Consider the following 21,759-nt stretch of genomic DNA (forward strand, 5'->3'; position numbering starts at 1 on the left):
TTCAGTCGGTTATATGTTGTTATGTAATTCTATCTTCATTTATATATAAAATAAACCCACTTAGATAGCAATATCGATGTTGCTTGTGTGTTGGTTGGTTACTGCTGGTTTGGATGGTGAAGGAGAGACCCATTCAGTTTGACTGCTAGTATAAAAATCGTCGACCTTCAGATAGTACCAACCGGTTCACGTTGTATTTGACGCCATAACAGTTCGGTCAAATCTACCCTCACCTTGCTTGTGGAGATATTTTTTTCTGGATGGTTATACCAAAGTGACAAACAAATAGATTGTGTATTGTTAGAAATATTGGGGACAACAAAAACACCAACAAAAAGTAAGTCCAGAATCAAACTGATGAGAGAGGTCCCTTCACCAACACTGGTGTGTAATGGCCTAAAACTCTGGGGTATAACCAAAACCTCCTGAAATAACAATAGATTGCAATAAATCTGCATTTCAAAAAGTACATCAAGTGTATTTTGATATTAGATTATCTAGTTTCTCGAGAAATTTTGTCTAAATTTATAGACCTGGAACTCTGTATGCCTTTTAGGAGCACGATGATCCGTAAGATGTTTCTTTGGGCGTCATTTATAGGTTGTCGATAATGACAAAAAAAACAGCAGTTACTATTTTTTTTTATAAAATGCTATTATTCTTCTTCGTAAAGCTGATTTAATGTACAGGTTGATGTAAATCAATCCCGTCTTGGTCGCCATTGTTGTATCTGGTTGTTATGTAAACTCCATTGAGTACAATATGAACCTGCGTATTCACGTCAGATTAGTTGTCTATGATTATATCGTAATATGTCTATGTTGTTTTTGATAATTATATTGTCATATGAAGGCAAATATATAGATTTTGCAGAATTCCATTCCAAACACTTGCTACTTATTTACAATGCTTTCTGTGTTTATTGCTAGAATACGAGAGCATTGTAACAAAATCCGGTTATAAAGAAGGCTAATTTAAATTCTAATCAAGTCTTTTTGCGCAGTAAATTTAGAAATTGAGATTATTAATATGACAATGTTCCTTGTTGACCATATTGTAATTGTGATAACCATATTTATAGCTGTTGTTGATGATGACAATGTATTTATCATCCATGATGGTGATGACCATATTTATCATCCCTGTTTGATTTGACCATATTTATCATCCCCTGTTTGTTGGTGAATGACCATATTTATCATATCCCTGTTGTTGATGATGTCCATATTTATCATCCCTGTTGTTGATGACCATATTTATCATCCCTGTTGGTGTTGATGATGACCATATTTATCATCCCTGTTGTTTGATGATGACCATTTTATCATCCTGTTCGTTGATGACCATATTTATCATCCCTGTTGTTGATCTTGGTGATGACCCATATTTATCATCCCTGTTGTTGATGAGTGACCATATTTATCATCCCTGTTGTTGATGACCATGTGTCTTATTTATCATCCCTGTGTTGATGAACCATATTTATCATCCCTGTTGTTGATGATGACCATATTTATCATCCTGTTGTTGATGACCATATTTAAATCATCCCTGTTTGTTGGTTTATCCATTATTATCATTCCATTTGATTTATCATCCCTGTTTTTGATGACCATATTTATCATCCCTGTTGTTGATAAGACCATATTTATCATCCCTGTTGTTGATGGTATCATCCCTGTTGTTGATGACCATATTTATCATCCCTGTTGTTGATGGTCATATTTATCATCCCTGTTGTTGTTGATGACCATATTTATCATCCCTGGTCTTGATGGTCCATATTTATCATCCCTGTTGTTGATGTCCATTTTTATCATCCCCTGTTGTTGATGACCATATTTATCATGACCTGTTTTGATTGACCATATTTATCATCCCTGTTTTGATGACCATATTTATCATTTCCCTCCTTTGTTGTTGATGGACCATATTTATCATCCCGTGTTGGTGATGCAACCATACTTTATCCCCTGTTTTGATGACTCATAATTTATCATCCCTGTTGTTGATGACCATATTTATCATCCCTGTTTTTGATGACCATATTTATCATCCCTGTTGTTGATGAACCATATTTATCATCCCTGTTGTTGATGACCATATTTATCATCCCTGTTGTTGATGACCATATTTATCATCCTCTGTTTGTGATGACCATATTTATCATCCCTGTTGTTGATGACCATATTTATCATCCCTGTTGTTGATGACCATATTTATCATCCCTGTTGTTGATGACCATATTTATGATCCCTGTTTGTTGATGAACCATATTTATCATCCCTGTTGTTGATGACCATATTTTATCATCCCTGTTGTTGTGATGACCATATTTATCATCCCTGTTGTTGATGACCATATTTTATCATCACCTGTTGTTGATAACCATATTTATCATCCCTGTTGTTTGATGACCATATTTATCATCCCCTGTTGTTGTTGATGACCATATTTATCATCCCTGTTGTTGATGACCATATTTATCATCCCTGTTGTTGATGACCATATTTATCATCCCTGTTGTTGATGATGACCATATTTATCATCCCTGTTGTTGATGATGACCATATTTATCATCCTGTTGTTGATGACCATATTTATCATCCCTGTTGTTGATGACCAGTTATTTATCATATTTATCCCTGTTGTTTGATGACCATATTTATCATCCCTGTTGTTGATGACCATATTTATCATCCCTGTTGTTGTTGATGACCATATTTATCATCCCTGTTGTTGATGACCATATTTATCATCCCTGTTGTTTGATGACCATATTTATCATCCCTGTTGTTGATGACCATATTTATCATCCCTGTTGTTGATGACCATATTTTATCATCCCTGTTGTTGATGACCATATTTATCATCCCTGTTGTTGATGTCCATATTTATCATCCCTGTTGTTGATGACCATATTTATCATCCCTGTTGTTGATGAACCATATTTTTCATCCCTGTTGTTGATGACCATATTTATCATCCCTGTTGTTGATGACCATATTTATCATCCCTGTTGTTGATGATGACCATATTTATCATCCCTGTTGTTGATGACCATATTTATCATCCTGTTGTTGATGACCATATTTATCATCCCTGTTGTTGATGACCATATTTATCATCCCTGTTGTTTGATGACCATATTTATCATCCCTGTTGTTGATGTCCATATTTATCATCCCTGTTGATTTGATCCCTGTTGTTGATAACCATATTTATCATCCCTGTTGGTTGATGACCATATTTATCATCCCTGTTGTGATGATGTCCATATTTATCATCCTGTTGATGATGACCATATTTATCATCCCTGTTGTTGATGACCATATTTATCATCCCTGTTGTTTGATGACCATATTTTATCATCCCTGTTGTTGATGACCATTATTTATCATCCCTGTTGTTGATGACCATATTTATCATCCCTGTTGTTGATGACCATATTTATCATCCCTGTTGTTGATGACCATATTTATCATCCCTGTTGTTGATGACCATATTTATCATCCCTGTTGTTGATGACCATATTTATCATCCCTGTTGTTTGATGGACCATATTTATCATCCCTGTTGTATGATGACCATATTTATCATCCCTGTTGTTGATGACCATATTTATCATCCCTGTTGTTGATGACCATATTTATCATCATCCCTGTTGTTGATGACCATATTTATCATCCCTGTTGTTGATGACCATATTTATCATCCCTGTTGTTGATGACCATATTTATCATCCCTGTTGTTGATGACCATATTTATCATCCCTGTTGTTGATGACCATATTTATCATCCCTGTTGTTGATGACCATATTTATCATCCCTGTTGTTGATGACCATATTTATCATCCCTGTTGTTGATGATGACCATATTTATCATCCCTGTTGTTGATGACCATATTTATCATCCCTGTTGTTGATGACCATATTTATCATCCCTGTTGTTGATGACCATATTTATCATCCCTGTTGTTGATGGTCATATTTATCATCCCTGTTGTTGATGACCATATTTATCATCCCTGTTGTTGATGACCATATTTATCATCCCTGTTGTTGATGATGACCATATTTATCATCCCTGTTGTTGATGACCATATTTATCATCCCTGTTGTTGATGACCATATTTATCATCCCTGTTGATGATGACCATATTTATCATCCCTGTTGTTGATGACCATATTTATCATCCCTGTTGTTGATGACCATATTTATCATCCCTGTTGTTGATGATGACCATATTTATCATCCCTGTTGTTGATGACCATATTTATCATCCCTGTTGTTGATGACCATATTTATCATCCCTGTTGTTGATGACCATATTTATCATCCCTGTTGTTGATGACCATATTTATCATCCCTGTTGGTGATGACCATATTTATCATCCCTGTTGTTGATGACCATATTTATCATCCCTGTTGTTGATGATGACCATATTTATCATCCCTGTTGTTGATGACCATATTTATCATCCCTGTTGTTGATGACCATATTTATCATCCCTGTTGTTGATGACCATATTTATCATCCCTGTTGTTGATGACCATATTTATCATCCCTGTTGTTGATGATGACCATATTTATCATCCCTGTTGTTGATGACCATATTTATCATCCCTGTTGTTGATGACCATATTTATCATCCCTGTTGTTGATGACCATATTTATCATCCCTGTTGTTTGATGACCATATTTATCATCCCTGTTGTTGATGACCATATTTATCATCCCTGTTGTTGATGACCATATTTATCATCCCTGTTGTTGATGATGACCATATTTATCATCCCTGTTGTTGATGACCATATTTATCATCCCTGTTGTTGATGACCATATTTATCATCCCTGTTGTTGATGATACCATATTTATCATCCCTGTTGTTGATGACCATATTTATCATCCCTGTTGTTGATGACCATATTTATCATCCCTGTTGTTGATGACCATATTTATCATCCCTGTTGTTGATGACCATATTTATCATCCCTGTTGTGATGACCATATTTATCATCCCTGTTGTTGATGACCATATTTATCATCCCTGTTGTTGATGACCATATATTTATCATCCCTGTTGTTGATGACCATATTTATCATCCTGTTGTTGATGACCATATTTTATCATCCCTGTTGTTGATGATGACCATATTTATCATCCCTGTTGTTGATGATGACCATATTTATCATCCCTGTTGTTGATGACCATATTTATCATCCCTGTTGTTGATGACCATATTTATCATCCCTGTTGTTGATGACCATATTTATCATCCCTGTTGTTGATGACCATATTTATCATCCCTGTTGTTGATGATGACCATATTTATCATCCCTGTTGTTGATGATGACCATATTTATCATCCCTGTTGTTGATGACCATATTTATCATCCCTGTTGTTGATGACCATATTTATCATCCCTGTTGTTGATGACCATATTTATCATCCCTGTTGTTGATGACCATATTTATCATCCCTGTTGTTGATGACCATATTTATCATCCCTGTTGTTGATGACCATATTTATCATCCCTGTTGTTGATGATGACCATATTTATCATCCCTGTTGTTGATGACCATATTTATCATCCCTGTTGTTGATGACCATATTTATCATCCCTGTTGTTGATGACCATATTTATCATCCCTGTTGTTGATGATATCATCCCTGTTGTTGATGACCATATTTATCATCCCTGTTGTTGATGACCATATTTATCATCCCTGTTGTTGATGACCATATTTATCATCCCTGTTGTTGATGACCATATTTATCATCCCTGTTGTTGATGATGACCATATTTATCATCCCTGTTGTTGTTGATGACCATATTTATCATCCCTGTCCCTGTTGATGACCATATTTATCATCCCTGTTGTTGATGACCATATTTATCATCCCTGTTGTTGATGACCATATTTATCATCCCTGTTGTTGATATGACCATATTTATCATCCCTGTTGTTGATGACCATATTTATCATCCCTGTTTGATGACCATATTTATGACCATATTTATCATCCCTGTTGTTGATGACCATATTTATCATCCCTGTTGTTTGTGACCATATTTTATCATCCCTGTTGTTGATGACCATATTTATCATCCCTGTTGTTGATGATGACCATATTTATCATCCCTGTTGTTGATGATGACCATATTTATCATCCCTGTTGTTGATGACCATATTTATCATCCCTGTTGTTGATGACCATATTTATCATCCCTGTTGTTGATGATGACCATATTTATCATCCCTGTTGTTGATGACCATATTTATCATCCCTGTTGTTGATGACCATATTTATCATCCCTGTTGTTGATGACCATATTTATCATCCCTGTTGTTGATGACCATATTTATCATCCCTGTTGTTGATGACCATATTTATCATCCCTGTTGTTGATGACCATATTTATCATCCCTGTTGTTGATGACCATATTTATCATCCCTGTTGTTGATGACCATATTTATCATCCCTGCCAATTTGTTGGTTGATGACCATATTTATCATCCCTGTTGTTGATGACCATATTTATCATCCCTGTTGTTGATGACCATATTTATCATCCCTGTTGTTGATGACCATATTTATCATCCCTGTTGTTGATGACCATATTTATCATCCCTGTTGTTGATGACCATATTTATCATCCCTGTTGTTGATGACCATATTTATCATCCCTGTTGTTGATGACCATTATTTATCATCCCTGTTGTTTGATATTTACATCACCTGTTGTTGATGCATTTATCATCCCTGTTGTTGATGACCATTTTATCATCCCTGTTGTTGATGACCATATTTATCATCCCTGTTGTTGATGACCATATTTATCATCCCTGTTGTTGATGAACCATATTTATCATCCCTGTTGTTGATGACCATATTTATCACATCCTGTTGTTTGATGACCATATTTATCATCCTGTTGTTGATGATGACCATATTTATCATCCCTGTTGTTGATGACCATATTTATCATCCCTGTTGTTGATGACCATATTTATCATCCCTGTTGTTGATGACCATATTTATCATCCCTGTTGTTTGATACCATTTTTATCATCCCTGTTGTTTTGATGACCATTTTTATCATCCCCATATTTATCATCCCTGTTGTTGATGACCATATTTATCATCCCTGTTGTTGATGACCATATTTATCATCCCTGTTGTTGATGACCATATTTATCATCCCTGTTGTTGATGACCATATTTATCATCCCTGTTGTTGATGACCATATTTATCATCCCTGTTGTTGATGACCATATTTATCATCCCTGTTGTTGATGACCATATTTATCATTCCTGTTGTTGATGACCATATTTCTCATCCCTGTTGGTGATGACCATATTTATCATCCCTGTTGTTGATGACCATATTTATCATCCCTGTTGTTGATGATGACCATATTTATCATCCCTGTTGTTAATGACCATATTTACCATCCTTGTTGTTGATGACCATATTTATCATGCCTGTTGTTGATGACCATATTTATCATCCCTGTTGTTGATGACCATATTTATCATCCCTGTTGTTGATGACCATATTTATCATCCCTGTTGTTGATGACCATATTTATCATCCCTGTTGTTGATAACCATATTTACCATCCCTGTTGGTGATGACCATATTTATCATCCCTGTTGTTGATGATAACCAGTTTTATCATCCGCGTTGATCACTTTCCTAGGGTTCTTAAGATCTAATTATGACACAATTTGATCTTTGTATGAAGACCACTTATCTCTTGCTAAGTCTTTATATACAGTTTTGACTGTAAATATCAATGATAAAGGCAAAAGCTTTTTTTATGATTTTAATGTTTTATTACATCAATAGAAAAAAAATCTACAACGATTGAAACATACATTTATGACTGGCATAGATAGAGTTCTGTATATAGTTCTGTGTTACGGAGATGTTTCACACCTCCGTACCACGCTACCGTGCACACATAGACATAGGGAAACAAAGATCGCATGCCAATAATGTGTGACAAAATGTAAAAGGGAACAAAAATATCAACAACAAAAAATATATTGCAAATTAATTGTAATTTTTCAAACAAATGTAACGTAAGTGCCTATAGAATAATTCCTATATCAAGACTTGTCTGTAGGAATAGTATGCCCCAATGTCTACACTGTTTTCTTACTGTTCACTCTCGAGGATCATATCTTAACAGCTATTGAAGACATCAATTTTTATTTATCTCAACCTTCACAGCTCATTAACCCCTAAAGGGAGACAACTATTTTATTTTTATCTCATTCACCCCTGAAATTTCGTAATGGATTGGTCTAGCCTTTGATTTAGAAGAGCCTAAATTAGTCTTCAGGGATGAAGGAGTTAAACTGTACATGGTACACAGCTCACTAAAATCAATCATAAATAGCACAAAAATATCAAATATTTTAATGGGGTGAAAAACAAGTTACATAAATACCAAAGCAAAATAAATACATTTCCAAAGAATTAACTGATCCTTCACCTCGAGTTCATGTCTGAAATCTCAAACAGTTTCTCCCAATGCTTGTTTAAGACCATCACATTTTGATTCTCGGTAATTTAAGATCTATTTTGATTTTAGGGAAAAGTTACAAAGATGACCGTTAACATTGTGGTGACTATGTAAACATAAGTTGTTAATTGTGAGAAAGTAAACTTGTTCACAAGACAAAGGTACCAGCTACCATTACTATAAATACGAGGTTCACATGATCCTGGCGTCTGGTTCAGTATAAAGTAACCAAGTCTCATTAGATGTGGTTCAGTAAAAGTCACACATTTCAAAGGCTATATAGATTCAGTACTAAATGACCTGGTTCATTAGAGACAGGTTCAGCTTACGTCCCTAGTTCACACACCTAGGTTCATTTCTCCAATTACAAAGGTGATCACAGGAGGTGTTGAACACTAATACGTTCAGACATGAACATTACAGAAAGGCTTGGCCTCATTTCACACCACAAACACATCATATAAAGCAACAACAACATCTGGAAATAGAGTGACCAAGAGCAAAACAATAGCTCTTGGTTTAAATGTGTCAGATAACGTGTCAAAGGCAGGTTCCAAGCCACAATGGTTCTCATCTACGTTAAAAATGTACTATTCAAAGAATCTTCATGACCTAATTTCGCAACAAAGACACTCCATCCAAGTGTCCTCTGACCCGGCATTCTGGTGTATGTCTGGTGTAGCGGGAGCATTAATTGTTAAAATTTCATCTTTGTTCTCTGCAAACCAAGTTCCAGGCAGGGACAAGATTTGTCTGGTGTCCGAACCACAACAGTCAATGGATAACATTATATAGTATAACAGGATGCTACCAAAAACACTACATATGTGATGAGTTTGTTCCTAGATTTGACAGTGAAAGCAAGATAGATCAGATCTGATACATAATCACAGGGGCTTGGCACAAATAGCACACACTTTTGAATGTGTGTTGTATTATATGCAATGGGTCTGTACCAAGTCCTTATGAAGTAGGTATAAAAAGTGCACTAAATGGAGGTAGGTTTGTAAGGAACTGATGAATTAAGGCGGCATCAACACACAGTTCAGAACAGAAGGGAATGGGAACACTACTAGCTGTGTACAGACAGATCTATAAACATAGAGTAACAGTGTGAAGAATCACGATGGAAAGGCAGTTATATGCAGGATTTTTGCAGTAAATAAAATCACTATTGAGGTTCTTTTAAATACATGTATATATATAATTATTATATCTTATACATGTAAGAGACTACTTTATACATCAATTGTCAATATCAAATAAATGCATTCTTCCACGAGATTATCTGTCGCACAAGATCTTGACTCCAATTCCCCTTTCATGGTTCTTATTATTATATTTGATATGATACATGTAACTGATTAAAAGATTAAACTTTTTACCAAATAGTCCAATAATCTCAAGAATTCAATTTTTGGTAACTTATAAACTAAAGGAAAATTTAACTTATCTAACATTTTTAAACGACCCATGGATTTGAATTCATAACAATCCCAAGCCCCCGTCTCATTGTGGAAAATACCCTTACAAAACGAATTAATGGAGGTCAGTATTGTCTGACAGAGGAGGTGTGTGTAAATAACAGTGTTGAGCCACACAGCTGTGGAATGCATGTATTGCACAAAGTTACGATTCATTAAGTTAGCACTAACATAATGCTTATAAGACATTGTTACACATATTTATAATGATACATAATAAGTCATCATATTCATGTATAATTACATCCAATAGTTTTATATTTCTTCTCACTTGTAAAATATTAAATACCTCAATAATTTAACATCTCAGTTTCATCTCAATACATTGTCTTTTGATAAAAATATGTTACGTGTTAACGATATAAACATCTTTGGAATCTGTGCTACTGGAACACTTTGTGGCAGTGTAATAGGAATTCATTACGAGATAACATGACGTTTTACGTTATGACCACTGGAGAGTCTGTGGAATTTTTACGCGGTGTCGAGGCACAGTTCGGAGCTTCACTACCAGTAAACCCAGCCAGCTCATACAGGTACGATTTTGGAGATGGTGGCGACGTAATTGACTCGTCTAAATACGATTTTTGCGGAGAAGGTGGTGAAGGTGTATTTGTTTGTGGACGTGATTCCGCCTCATATCCACTGTCTGCGGTATGATGGAGGATCGGAACGTCCGTCAGTAAGTGATCACTTTCTGTATCTCGTCCATTTGTTTCTGGTTCATCAAACTGCAAAACATGCAAAAGAATCTCAATCACAAAGTACATTGGTTAACACAGCTACATGACATCAGTGTGAATGGTTAGTCCCACCTCACAGACACATATTAGTCCTCTAACAGCACTAGTTAAATGACATGATTACCACCTACATGAATCCACCTGTTGCTAACTTTATATGTCGATCATATGTTGAAGAGCGTGTATTGAGTGAGTGTTCTTGTGGACTAGTCTTTGCATCCCCACCCCCAGGGATCCATGTTCTGATTGCGTATTTAAGACTGTATACATACCTGTTTAACAGGTTGATCCTACGCTAGTTCCCAATCTTGAGGTCCCTCCTCTTGTGAACTAGCCCCCTAACACCCCCACCCCCAGGGATCCATGATCTGACTAAATATTTTTACACTGTATATATATACATACCTGTTTAACAGGCTGATCCCCTGGTACCTCCAAATTCTGAGGTCCTTTCTCTTGTGAACTAGCCCTTAACAATCCCACCCCCAGGGATCTATGATCTGACTGATTGAGTATTTTAGACTGTATACATACCTGTTTAACAGGTTGATTCCCCGGTACCTCCCAATCCTGAGGTCACTCCTCTTGGGGACTAGCTCCTAACACCCCCACCCAAAATATTCAGATCCCCCCCTAGGGATCCATGATCTGACTGATTGAGTATTTTAGACTGTATACATACCTGTTTGACAGGTTGATCCTCCGCTACTTCCCAATCTTGAGGTCCCTCCTCTTGTGGACTAGCCCCTACACTACGGCCAGTATCTGGGTCTGAAACAGCATTGATTAATTCAGACAAATCATAATAAAATAATATGTGAGAATAATTTTAAATTCTATACCAAATATCACATGCAATTGAAGGTATTAAAAGTTCCATCATGAAGTTCATTCAAACACTATGTATGTTTGGTCATATCTGTATAGTTACAAAAATACCATCAGTAAACTTTTTATATGATTTTTACAGCATAAACTACAATTTCCTTTAATTTTCTGTACGTACCTCTACTTCTACGCTGTCTTTCCATTTCTTCCAGCACCTCAGAGATAGAGGAGGCAGGACGATTTTTCTTCTTATTGAAAAACGTTTGCATAGTATATTCTGGTTGATCAGGTTCATGGCTTATCAATGGCTGTAACAGAAATACAAAAAATGCTTAAAATTTGATTCAGATGTCTGCTCACTCACATGTTATTCTGCAATTATAATTATTTATTAGAATTTATTATTGTAACATTCAAACTACGATCATACCAACATTATATACATCGAACAAACATCCATTTTATTATGTTTTTATTTAACAGATTAGAAAATGTCATTATGAAACTGTAAACTTGAATATATTACGGTGGCTGATTTATGCCATTTCGTCTTTTCGCCCCGAAACGACGAAAATTAAATATCTTAATTCTCGTCTTTTCGTCTTTTTGCCCCGAAAGGTTTGTTAATTTTCGTCTTTTCGGGGCAAAAAAACGAAAAGACGAAATTTAAGGTTTGTTAATTTTCGTCTTTTCGTGGCGAAAAGACGAAAAGACGAGATTTTTGAAGGCGAAAAGACGAGAATGATAGTCGCTAATTAGCGTGGATCACTTTCGTCTTTTCGTGTTTGAGTTTTCGTCTTTTCGCCACGAAAAGAAGAAATTTCAATTTGTTAAATTTCATCTTTTCGGGGCGAAAAGACGAAATTTAAGGTTTCTTAATTCTCTTCTGTTCGGGGCGAAAAATCAGCCACTGTAATATATAGACATATTTGTGTCAAAAATAGAATTAGGACACCATAGAAAAAAGCTGATATTTGGTCCTCTTACTAAGAACTAACACATAATATGGGATGTTTGTATCCATGGGTATATTGGTCAGAAATGATTACATCTGCCAACTGGAGAAAAATTTCATTCTTGAATTCTGTTAATAACTAGAACTGTAAGGCAATGTACCCTATATTATTTTAGATTGTGTTATGGTAACTTGACTTTGCCAAGATAATTATGTAAGCAAGTCGAGTTATAACATGACTTGTTGAGATAGTTGTGTCGCCAAGTCAACTTACAGCGTGGAAAGTCGACTGAGCATAGGACGATGGACTGGTCGCAATAATATCACTCAACATCCAATATGATTATGTCAACAATTTGTGTGATAACTTGACTACAAGGAGATAGTTAAAATAGGATATTCAGATGTAGAATCAATCCCAGCATATCAAATTATAGATACTGGGTTGTTAATTCAGGAAAACCTACCTCCAGTCCAGACCGTAGTCCATTCTCATGTCGTCGCATGGATGCTGGAAAGAGAATGAGGATGAGAAAGACAATTTATGTACAGTAATTAATAGAAGACATTTTCCTGTTTCTGTTTCTAATTAAGCTATTCCCTTGCTTCAACACTTAAAATGTACTACTTGATGATTTACACTTTATTATAAGACAATTGTTTATACGAAGATTAAGATATATATGTGATCAATTGTGTCATAGGTATATTATAGAGGTGCTAAAATTAGTACATGTACAGCATATCATCCAAAGAAAACAGGGGAAGTAACTCCTACCAACCTATCAATATCTATATTATATATCAGTAACATTGTCATACTTACGTCCCAGCGTTGCAGACACCATGGAGAACTCGTCCAGTCTGGCCAGATGGTCCTTGAGGTCTGGACTGACCGGAGCACTGGCCGCAGGGCTGACCAGTGGACTCGAGCCCGATGTGTGGTTCAGAGGCTGTTTCATCTCGTAATCTTCCTTTTGTTTGAAGCGATAGCCTTTCTTTTTCTTGAACCTCCCACAAGATGAGCGTGATGATGATGGTGATGAGAAAGATAAACACGATGACACACATCAGGATCACTGAAATATAGCAATATAATATAAGGAAGAGGTCCACAAGGTCTGTATCCTCCAACAGGATCACTGAAATATAGCAAATATAATATAAGGAAGAGGTCCACAAGGTCTGTATCCTCCAACAGGATCACTGAAATATAGCAAATATAATATAAGGAAGAGGTCCACAAGGTCTGTATCCTCCAATAGGATCACTGAAATATAGCAAATATAATATAAGGAAGAGGTCCACAAGGTCTGTATCCTCCAATAGGATCACTGAAATATAGCAAATATAATATAAGGAAGAGGTCCACAAGGTCTGTATCCTCCAATAGGATCACTGAAATATAGCAAATATAATATAAGGAAGAGGTCCACAAGGTCTGTATCCTCCAACAGGATCACTGAAATATAGCAAATATAATATAAGGAAGAGGTCCACAAGGTCTGTATCCTCCAACAGGGTCACTGAAATATAGCAAATATAATGTAAGGAAGAGGTCCACAAGGTCTGTATCCTCAAACAGGGTCACTGAAATATAGCAAATATAATGTAAGGAAGAGGTCCACAAGGTCTGTATCCTCCAACAGGATCACTGAAATATAGCAAATATAATATAAGGAAGAGGTCCACAAGGTCTGTATCCTCCAACAGGATCACTGAAATATAGCAAATATAATATAAGGAAGAGGTCCACAAGGTCTGTATCCTCCAACAGGATCACTGAAATATAGCAAATATAATATAAGGAAGAGGTCCACAAGGTCTGTATCCTCCAACAGGATCACTGAAATATAGCAAATATAATATAAGGAAGAGGTCCACAAGGTCTGTATCCTCCAACAGGATCACTGAAATATAGCAAATATAATATAAGGAAGAGGTCCACAAGGTCTGTATCCTCCAACAGGATCACTGAAATATAGCAAATATAATATAAGGAAGAGGTCCACAAGGTCTGTATCCTCCAACAGGATCACTGAAATATAGCAAATATAATATAAGGAAGAGGTCCACAAGGTCTGTATCCTCCAACAGGATAATATAAGGAAGAGGTCCACAAGGTCTGTATCCTCCAACAGGATCACTGAAATATAGCAAATATAATATAAGGAAGAGGTCCACAAGGTCTGTATCCTCCAACAGGATCACTGAAATATAGCAAATATAATATAAGGAAGAGGTCCACAAGGTCTGTATCCTCCAACAGGATCACTGAAATATAGCAAATATAATATAAGGAAGAGGTCCACAAGGTCTGTATCCTCCAATAGGATCACTGAAATATAGCAAATATAATATAAGGAAGAGGTCCACAAGGTCTGTATCCTCCAACAGGATCACTGAAATATAGCAAATATAATATAAGGAAGAGGTCCACAAGGTCTGTATCCTCCAACAGGATCACTGAAATATAGCAAATATAATATAAGGAAGAGGTCCACAAGGTCTGTATCCTCCTACAGGATCACTGAAATATAGCAAATATAATGTAAGGAAGAGGTCCACAAGGTCTGTATCCTCCAATAGGATCACTGAAATATAGCAAATATAATATAAGGAAGAGGTCCACAAGGTCTGTATCCTCCAATAGGATCACTGAAATATAGCAAATATAATATAAGGAAGAGGTCCACAAGGTCTGTATCCTCCAATAGGATCACTGAAATATAGCAAATATAATATAAGGAAGAGAGGTCCACAAGGTCTGTATCCTCCAATAGGATCACTGAAATATAGCATAAGGAAGAGGTAGGTCTGTATCCTATCACTGAAATATAGGAAGAGGTCCACAAGGTCTGTATCCTCCTACAGGATCACTGAAATATAGCAAATATAATGTAAGGAAGAGGTCCACAAGGTCTGTATCCTCATAGGAACAAATATAGCGAAATATGAATTTTAAGGAAGAGGTCCACAAGGTCTGTATCCTCCAAGGATCACTGAAATATAGCAAATATAATGTAAGGAAGAGGTCCTCAAGGTCTGTATCTAGATCACTGAAATATAGCAAATATAATGTAAGGAAGAGGTCCACAAGGCCTGTATCCTCCAACAGCACCACTGAAATATAGCAAATATAGTGTAAGGAAGAGGTCCAAAAGGTTTGTATCCGCCTACAGAATCACTGAAATATAGCAAATATAATGTAAGGAAGAGGTCCACAAGGTCTGTATCCACCAACAGGATCACCGAAATATAGCGAATACTAGAACACTGACACGTCAGAAAGGGCCCCGCTATGTGTCTGACGTGCTTAAGTGGAAAAGTAGTATTTTGACAACGAATTCTTCCGTGTTAGCTATTTGTTGCTAATAAATAATTAATGTCAACATTAATTGGGAAACCGATGATGGCACATTATTATAATTCTTTGGAAAAAGTCTTTCAAGTATTTAACTTGAATCCTGATTCCAAGCTAACATTACATTAAGAGCATACAATTAACTCAAATAAATTTGACCTTGACCTTTGCCTTAGTAACCTTGGCCCATGACCTTACCTTTGGACAGTCAACTCCTTGTTTAATTCTGAACAACTTTGCATCATAATGTTATAACAAAATGTTTATCAGTTAAGAGCAACAACATTGTGATTTTTTTAAATGTTAAAATCCAAGATGGCCGATTTTTTAATTTAATTTCAGCCTGAAAAATTACCAAGCAGATCTAGGATGGATGGGGAATCATCATGTAAAATATGGGGAAAATACTCCACTCCCTTCCATCATTAATGTCCAAAAGAAAAAAAACGGACAGACGGACGGACGGACAGACAGACGGACAACCTATTACTATAGGGCACCCGCATCTCGATGCGGGGCCCTAATAATGTAAGGAAGAGGTCCAAAAGGCCTGTATCCTCCAATAGGATCACTGAAATATAGCAAATATAGTGTAAGGAAGAGGTCCACAAGGTCTGTATCCTCCAACAGGATCACTGAAATATAGCAAATATAATGTAAGGAAGAGGTCCACAAGGCCTGTACCCTCCAACAGGATCACTGAAATATAGCAAATATAATGTAAGGAAGAGGTCCACAAGGTCTGTATCCACCAACAGGATCACCAAAATATAGCGAATATAATGTAAGGAAGAGGTCCACAAGTTCTGTATCCTCCAACAGGATCACTGAAATATAGCAAAGATAATGTAAGGAAGAGGTCCACAAGGTCTGTAACCTCCAACAGTGTGAATAAGAGATCAACTGGGCCCGCTTCCTAAAATATTGATAAAATAAGTTTATAAAAAAAAAATGTTTCTTAGACGAAATGCCCTAGCACTTAAAAGAAAATACAACCATGGGACAATATATTTAGCAGGCAACATGATACAAAGCCTCATTACAATAAAAAAAATAAAAATAATAATAAGCCTCATTACAGACCAAAGCCAAAGACTACATCTCCTTTCCGCACCGACCAAACACAACTGATATGGAATTAAGTACCGTAAGAACTTTTGTAATTTGCGCAATTTTTCTGTGCAAAAATAAAATCTGAAGTTGGGGGTGCGCAAAATACATTGATAGTGGCGATTTAAAAATTTTATTGGGAAAAAATCTGTCCATGCTGAGGGGCTGATGATCTATGAATGTCGAGGTACTGCTCTGTTTATGGTAACCTATTTATATGATAAAAGGTATTAAAGATTGTAAAAACAAAGCATTTATGGGGAATATTTTGTATTGAAATTGTCACCTTCATACATCGATTTTGGGACTCCCTGGACATCGTTTTTTTCCAATTTTTTTGATGCGCAAAATATACTGATAGTAGATTTTTTTCAACATTTTCAGCCCTAAAAAGTACACTGTACCTGCGCAAATTACACTGGTGCCCAAATTATACCAGTTTTTATGGTACCAATCAGGCACCCAACAAGACAAAACATATTTCATCAAATTATAAACTTTAAATTATTTAAAATGCTTTAGAATATCTTTTAAAGTCTGTACTAGACATCTCTAAGACATTCTGACCTACATATATGTGCTTACCGATCGTTTCATCATTCATGAATCTAGATTCGAGGACAGGTCTTGGACGAGTAAGATTGGCCAGTGGCGTGGTTGCCATGGTTGTAGACACCGTTACCGGGGTGGTAGGAGCTGGGGTAGTACTTGATGTCTTGGGTTTGGGAGGGTTCAGGAAAATCGTCTCAGCTGGTCCTGGGTTCCATGGTGGCATTATAAGATTCTGATGAAAAGATAAACAGGAAAGTTCATCAGAAGATACATAGCCAGACTCATCTCGGCCTCTGATACAAATTCTGTTTCATTTTGTCTTCTTGTTAAGATTTTATTGTGTTCATTTTTCATAATTACAGAAAATTTAATCCCATACAGACATTTTAACTTAGAAATATAACTTAGAGAACAAAGTGTGAAAATTTGTGAATATTTGTGAAAATCTTGGCAATAGATTCATAAAAAATGTCCCCTTCATTAGAATTACACAACTTATGATTAAGTTTGCATTCTAAACTATTTGTCTTCAAAGTTACTATGCTGAATCAAATTAGTGATACCCTGTCAGACCTACAGAACAAAAGTCTCACCTGTATGCCACTGTTTGCTGTTGTTGGGTTAGTTGTCGTGGTAGTGGCGTCGTGTTGTAGATCGATGGCTATTGGTGATGAACACGGACCCACTTTGTTACCGTGGATAACAATGGAACTGTTGATGTTGTCCCGTAAGGACTTCAGTGGCTGTTGTAGGTACATCTTTTCCCCTGCCACCGGCTCAAACCTTACCACTGTAACAGTTACATGGGTATACAATGGATAGTGTAAATTCCGGGATTTACTGTTCGGAACTCATTCATGGGGCTAATTTTCGTAAATAATCCTGTAGCATTTTAAAGTGTCATTTATGTGGTGTTTGTAACCAACTCCATATAAAAACTGGACAAGAAAGGACAAGATAGGACTGACATGGGTAACATTAAACCTGGCAGATGCATGAAAATCAACACTTACCGGACAAACATCCCGTGAAGTTATGGTATATGTGTCTATAACTGAAATTGTTGTACACACTGGTTTGAGTGAATCCGCCCACCAGGATAGTATCCAGCACCTGGAGAGGGTTATCTGACACCGGAACTGTCTCCTTGGCTACCACATCAACCTATATCAATTAACAAAATCTTAAAGTTGCCTCCCTTGGTATACATCTTCATTGACATTATGAGTTCTTTAAACTTCAACAGACAGTGTATCCCAAAATGGATAAATTTAGGCCGAATAAAACTACTAGCAGTTCTTTTTCTTGATTGTCTAGAAAGAAATTCTTTTTAGTCTGTTTTCTTGTAGAGCAAAAAAACATTTTACATATAATATTGAAAACCTAAAATGCTGGGAACATAATGCAATGTGTAATTTGTGGTGGCATGCAAAGCAATATTTATTATTTGCCTATCCAACATAACCTTATTCTCTGAAACAATGGCATCATATACTGTGCAGACTAAGATTTATAGAAATTCCAATGTGGCTTCATATATTTCAATATGTGCATGAGTGATGTCCTAGCTCCAAGTATTCACAGTAATGAGGTCATTGATGATTTGCTCAAGGTCAGCTAAAGGTCAATTAAAGATCATATATAGGACATTGAAGGTCATAATTTCAAGTAACTGTCTTTTAACAAAAGCTTATACTAGGGGGCAATGACCTGTTGATTAACCATTATGAAACAATTTAAACTGCCAATTAAATGTGAAATTAATTAAGATAATTTGTGGTAATTTTTTTTTTAAATTAAGTACTAAGATACAGGTGAATATAAGGTGCATGGATAATTATGATAATTATTTTATTATCTAAGTATCATGACAAGTGATAAAAGTGAGTCTCGTTGGAAAAGTCCTTAAGGGGGAGAAAATTAAAAAGAAAAGATTAACCCTGGAAGGGGAGATAACTCCTAGGAGGAGATAAGTCAAGACTATGTACCTACATTCTGTCTGTATTCTACTGTAAATTAGGTGTTTAAAGTTAGTTAAAAAGAATACTTTGTTACATCAGTATAAGTCTACATTCATGATACATGCAAAGTGTGTTAAATTTCCTTTACAAAAGTTTCAATTACACAGAAATTGTGAATTTCTCTCGTTGGATGCCACATACCTCATGCTACAGGCCTGGTATCAGAAGAATTTTTTTCCTATCATGCTTTAAAAGGATCAGGAATAGCAATGTGAACTATTATGCCTTTATGTATTACAGATTTGCCTCCCTTGCAGGTAGATATCCATTGTGACATCATCATTTTGTGAGTAAAATTCACATTGTTTTCTCAAAAATGTATGATGTTATGCTCACAAACACATGATGTCACAATCAATACCTACCCACAAGGGCACATAACTCTGTAACATGCAAAAATCGAATTATAACATAGTATATGAGTTCATACGAGTGGGAGAAAATGAGAAATAAGAGTGGAGAAAGCAATCTCTTTATCATATATGTATAGAACATTCTCGGGATTAGTTAAAGAACAAGATTAAAATCACTTGAATATTTCACTTAATATTTCTAATACATTTGTATTGATGAAATATGCTATTTAGAGCAAGTGCGAATCGTGTTACCCAATACCATATTACGTGCCCTTATATAACCTAACTGTGGTAAAACAGTTAAGCTGTATAACATAGCCTTCCAGTTGTTGTATATGGCATAATATACATGTATGCACAGAACACAGACTTAACGAGATGGACAAGTACGTTTGTACTTAACTGACACCATCAACATAGATTGACAGAATAAAGCAATAACTTTGACCAGCACTGACCATCGCACAATATCAATTTTACAGATTATCTGACAATATTTGGAAATTTCACAGCAAATTAAATCATTGAACACAATCAAGAAAGTATCTAATATATTTTGTAATTTCAATATAAATATGAATCTAGGAACTCCAAAACAGTCAAATATAATTTGGGAGAAAAGCCCATATAAAGAGAGAGATAATGTCTGTCAAACAATAAAGCCATTTGGGAAGAAAGATCACAAAGCCATATTTATAAATAGAACTTTGGACAATTAGTGGAAACAAAGAGAGAGAGCAGGGAGGGGTGGGGATGTCACGTTAAGCAGACGACACCTCCCAGTAACATTTCTCATTGTGATACAGATATATTTTATATAGAAGCAGCAGGTGTGATGTGTACACATAACATAGTCACATGCCATTGGTGCATGTGTACTCACATTTGATGTCCCGTGTACCTGTATGTAAATATTCCATCATGAACATTCTCAGACCATAATTACTCACTTTGTAGTTTACAGTACGCTTGTACTCGAAATCACACTTAATTGTCACAAGATATGTGCAAAATTCCCAACATGACCTCTTCTCAGTACAGGAATTGAAACCGCATCACAAAACCATAAAATATTCTTTCAGAAGCACTACTCACGCATATTGTGTAGAATCAGTTTTTTTAAAGAAATTTCCATATCCCTAAACTTGTCTGTAAATTCTGTTAAGGTATTTCATCTTTACTAAATATCAATAATAATTTTGATATACAGAGCATAATTCAATCTAAATTCAAAACTTAATATAATTATGGATTAAAATATTTTCTAGTTTTTTTAGCATTTATATGCACTGATTCATTTCAGACTCTAAATTAGAAAAAGAAAATCTAAAAGCAAAGTTTTAGAATAACCCATCACATTTCTTTACAAGCAAGTTACTTAAACCAAAATGCATGAACATATACAAGATAATCCTTTCACAGCAAACACAAACCATGTATTGTTTACCAAATACAATATCAAAAGTTCAAAAAGTTCTGTTATACACAGAATAGTCATTGTAACTTACTGGTATCCAAATCTTTTAAAAGAAAATGTGGTATTGTTTTGTTTACTAATTCTATTTCTTTTTAGATCTATGCATCAACTACTTCAAAAAGCATCTATTTGTAAATTACTGGTATCCAAATCTTTCAAAGAAAATGTGGTATTGCTTTGTTTACTAGTTCTATTTCTTTTTAGATCTATGCATCAACTACTTCAAAAAGCATCTAGGTTGACAACTGCCTATTTGTGAAGCTTGACATTCAAATCAAGAGAAAAGCGTCTGCTACTATTTGGTAAAACATGTGTACATAA

General features: G+C 35.6%; 1 protein-coding gene across 1 annotated transcript in view; it reads right to left on the minus strand.

Annotated features, from left to right (window-relative positions):
- Window positions 1-7,829: 7,829 nt before the first annotated feature.
- LOC138325399 (axotactin-like) overlaps window positions 7,830-21,759 on the minus strand; it is an 88,508-nt gene continuing 74,578 nt past the window's right edge. The window contains 10 exon segments of the mRNA XM_069271031.1: window positions 7,830-10,763; window positions 11,458-11,546; window positions 11,782-11,911; window positions 13,026-13,069; window positions 13,385-13,499; window positions 13,501-13,637; window positions 17,618-17,816; window positions 18,178-18,374; window positions 18,598-18,748; window positions 20,845-20,862. Coding sequence (XP_069127132.1) covers window positions 10,473-10,763; window positions 11,458-11,546; window positions 11,782-11,911; window positions 13,026-13,069; window positions 13,385-13,499; window positions 13,501-13,637; window positions 17,618-17,816; window positions 18,178-18,374; window positions 18,598-18,748; window positions 20,845-20,862 — 1,371 coding nt within the window. The 3' untranslated portion in view covers window positions 7,830-10,472.

The sequence above is a fragment of the Argopecten irradians genome, chromosome 6, assembly GCF_041381155.1.
Source record: "Argopecten irradians isolate NY chromosome 6, Ai_NY, whole genome shotgun sequence".
NCBI classification, from domain to species: domain Eukaryota; kingdom Metazoa; phylum Mollusca; class Bivalvia; order Pectinida; family Pectinidae; genus Argopecten; species Argopecten irradians.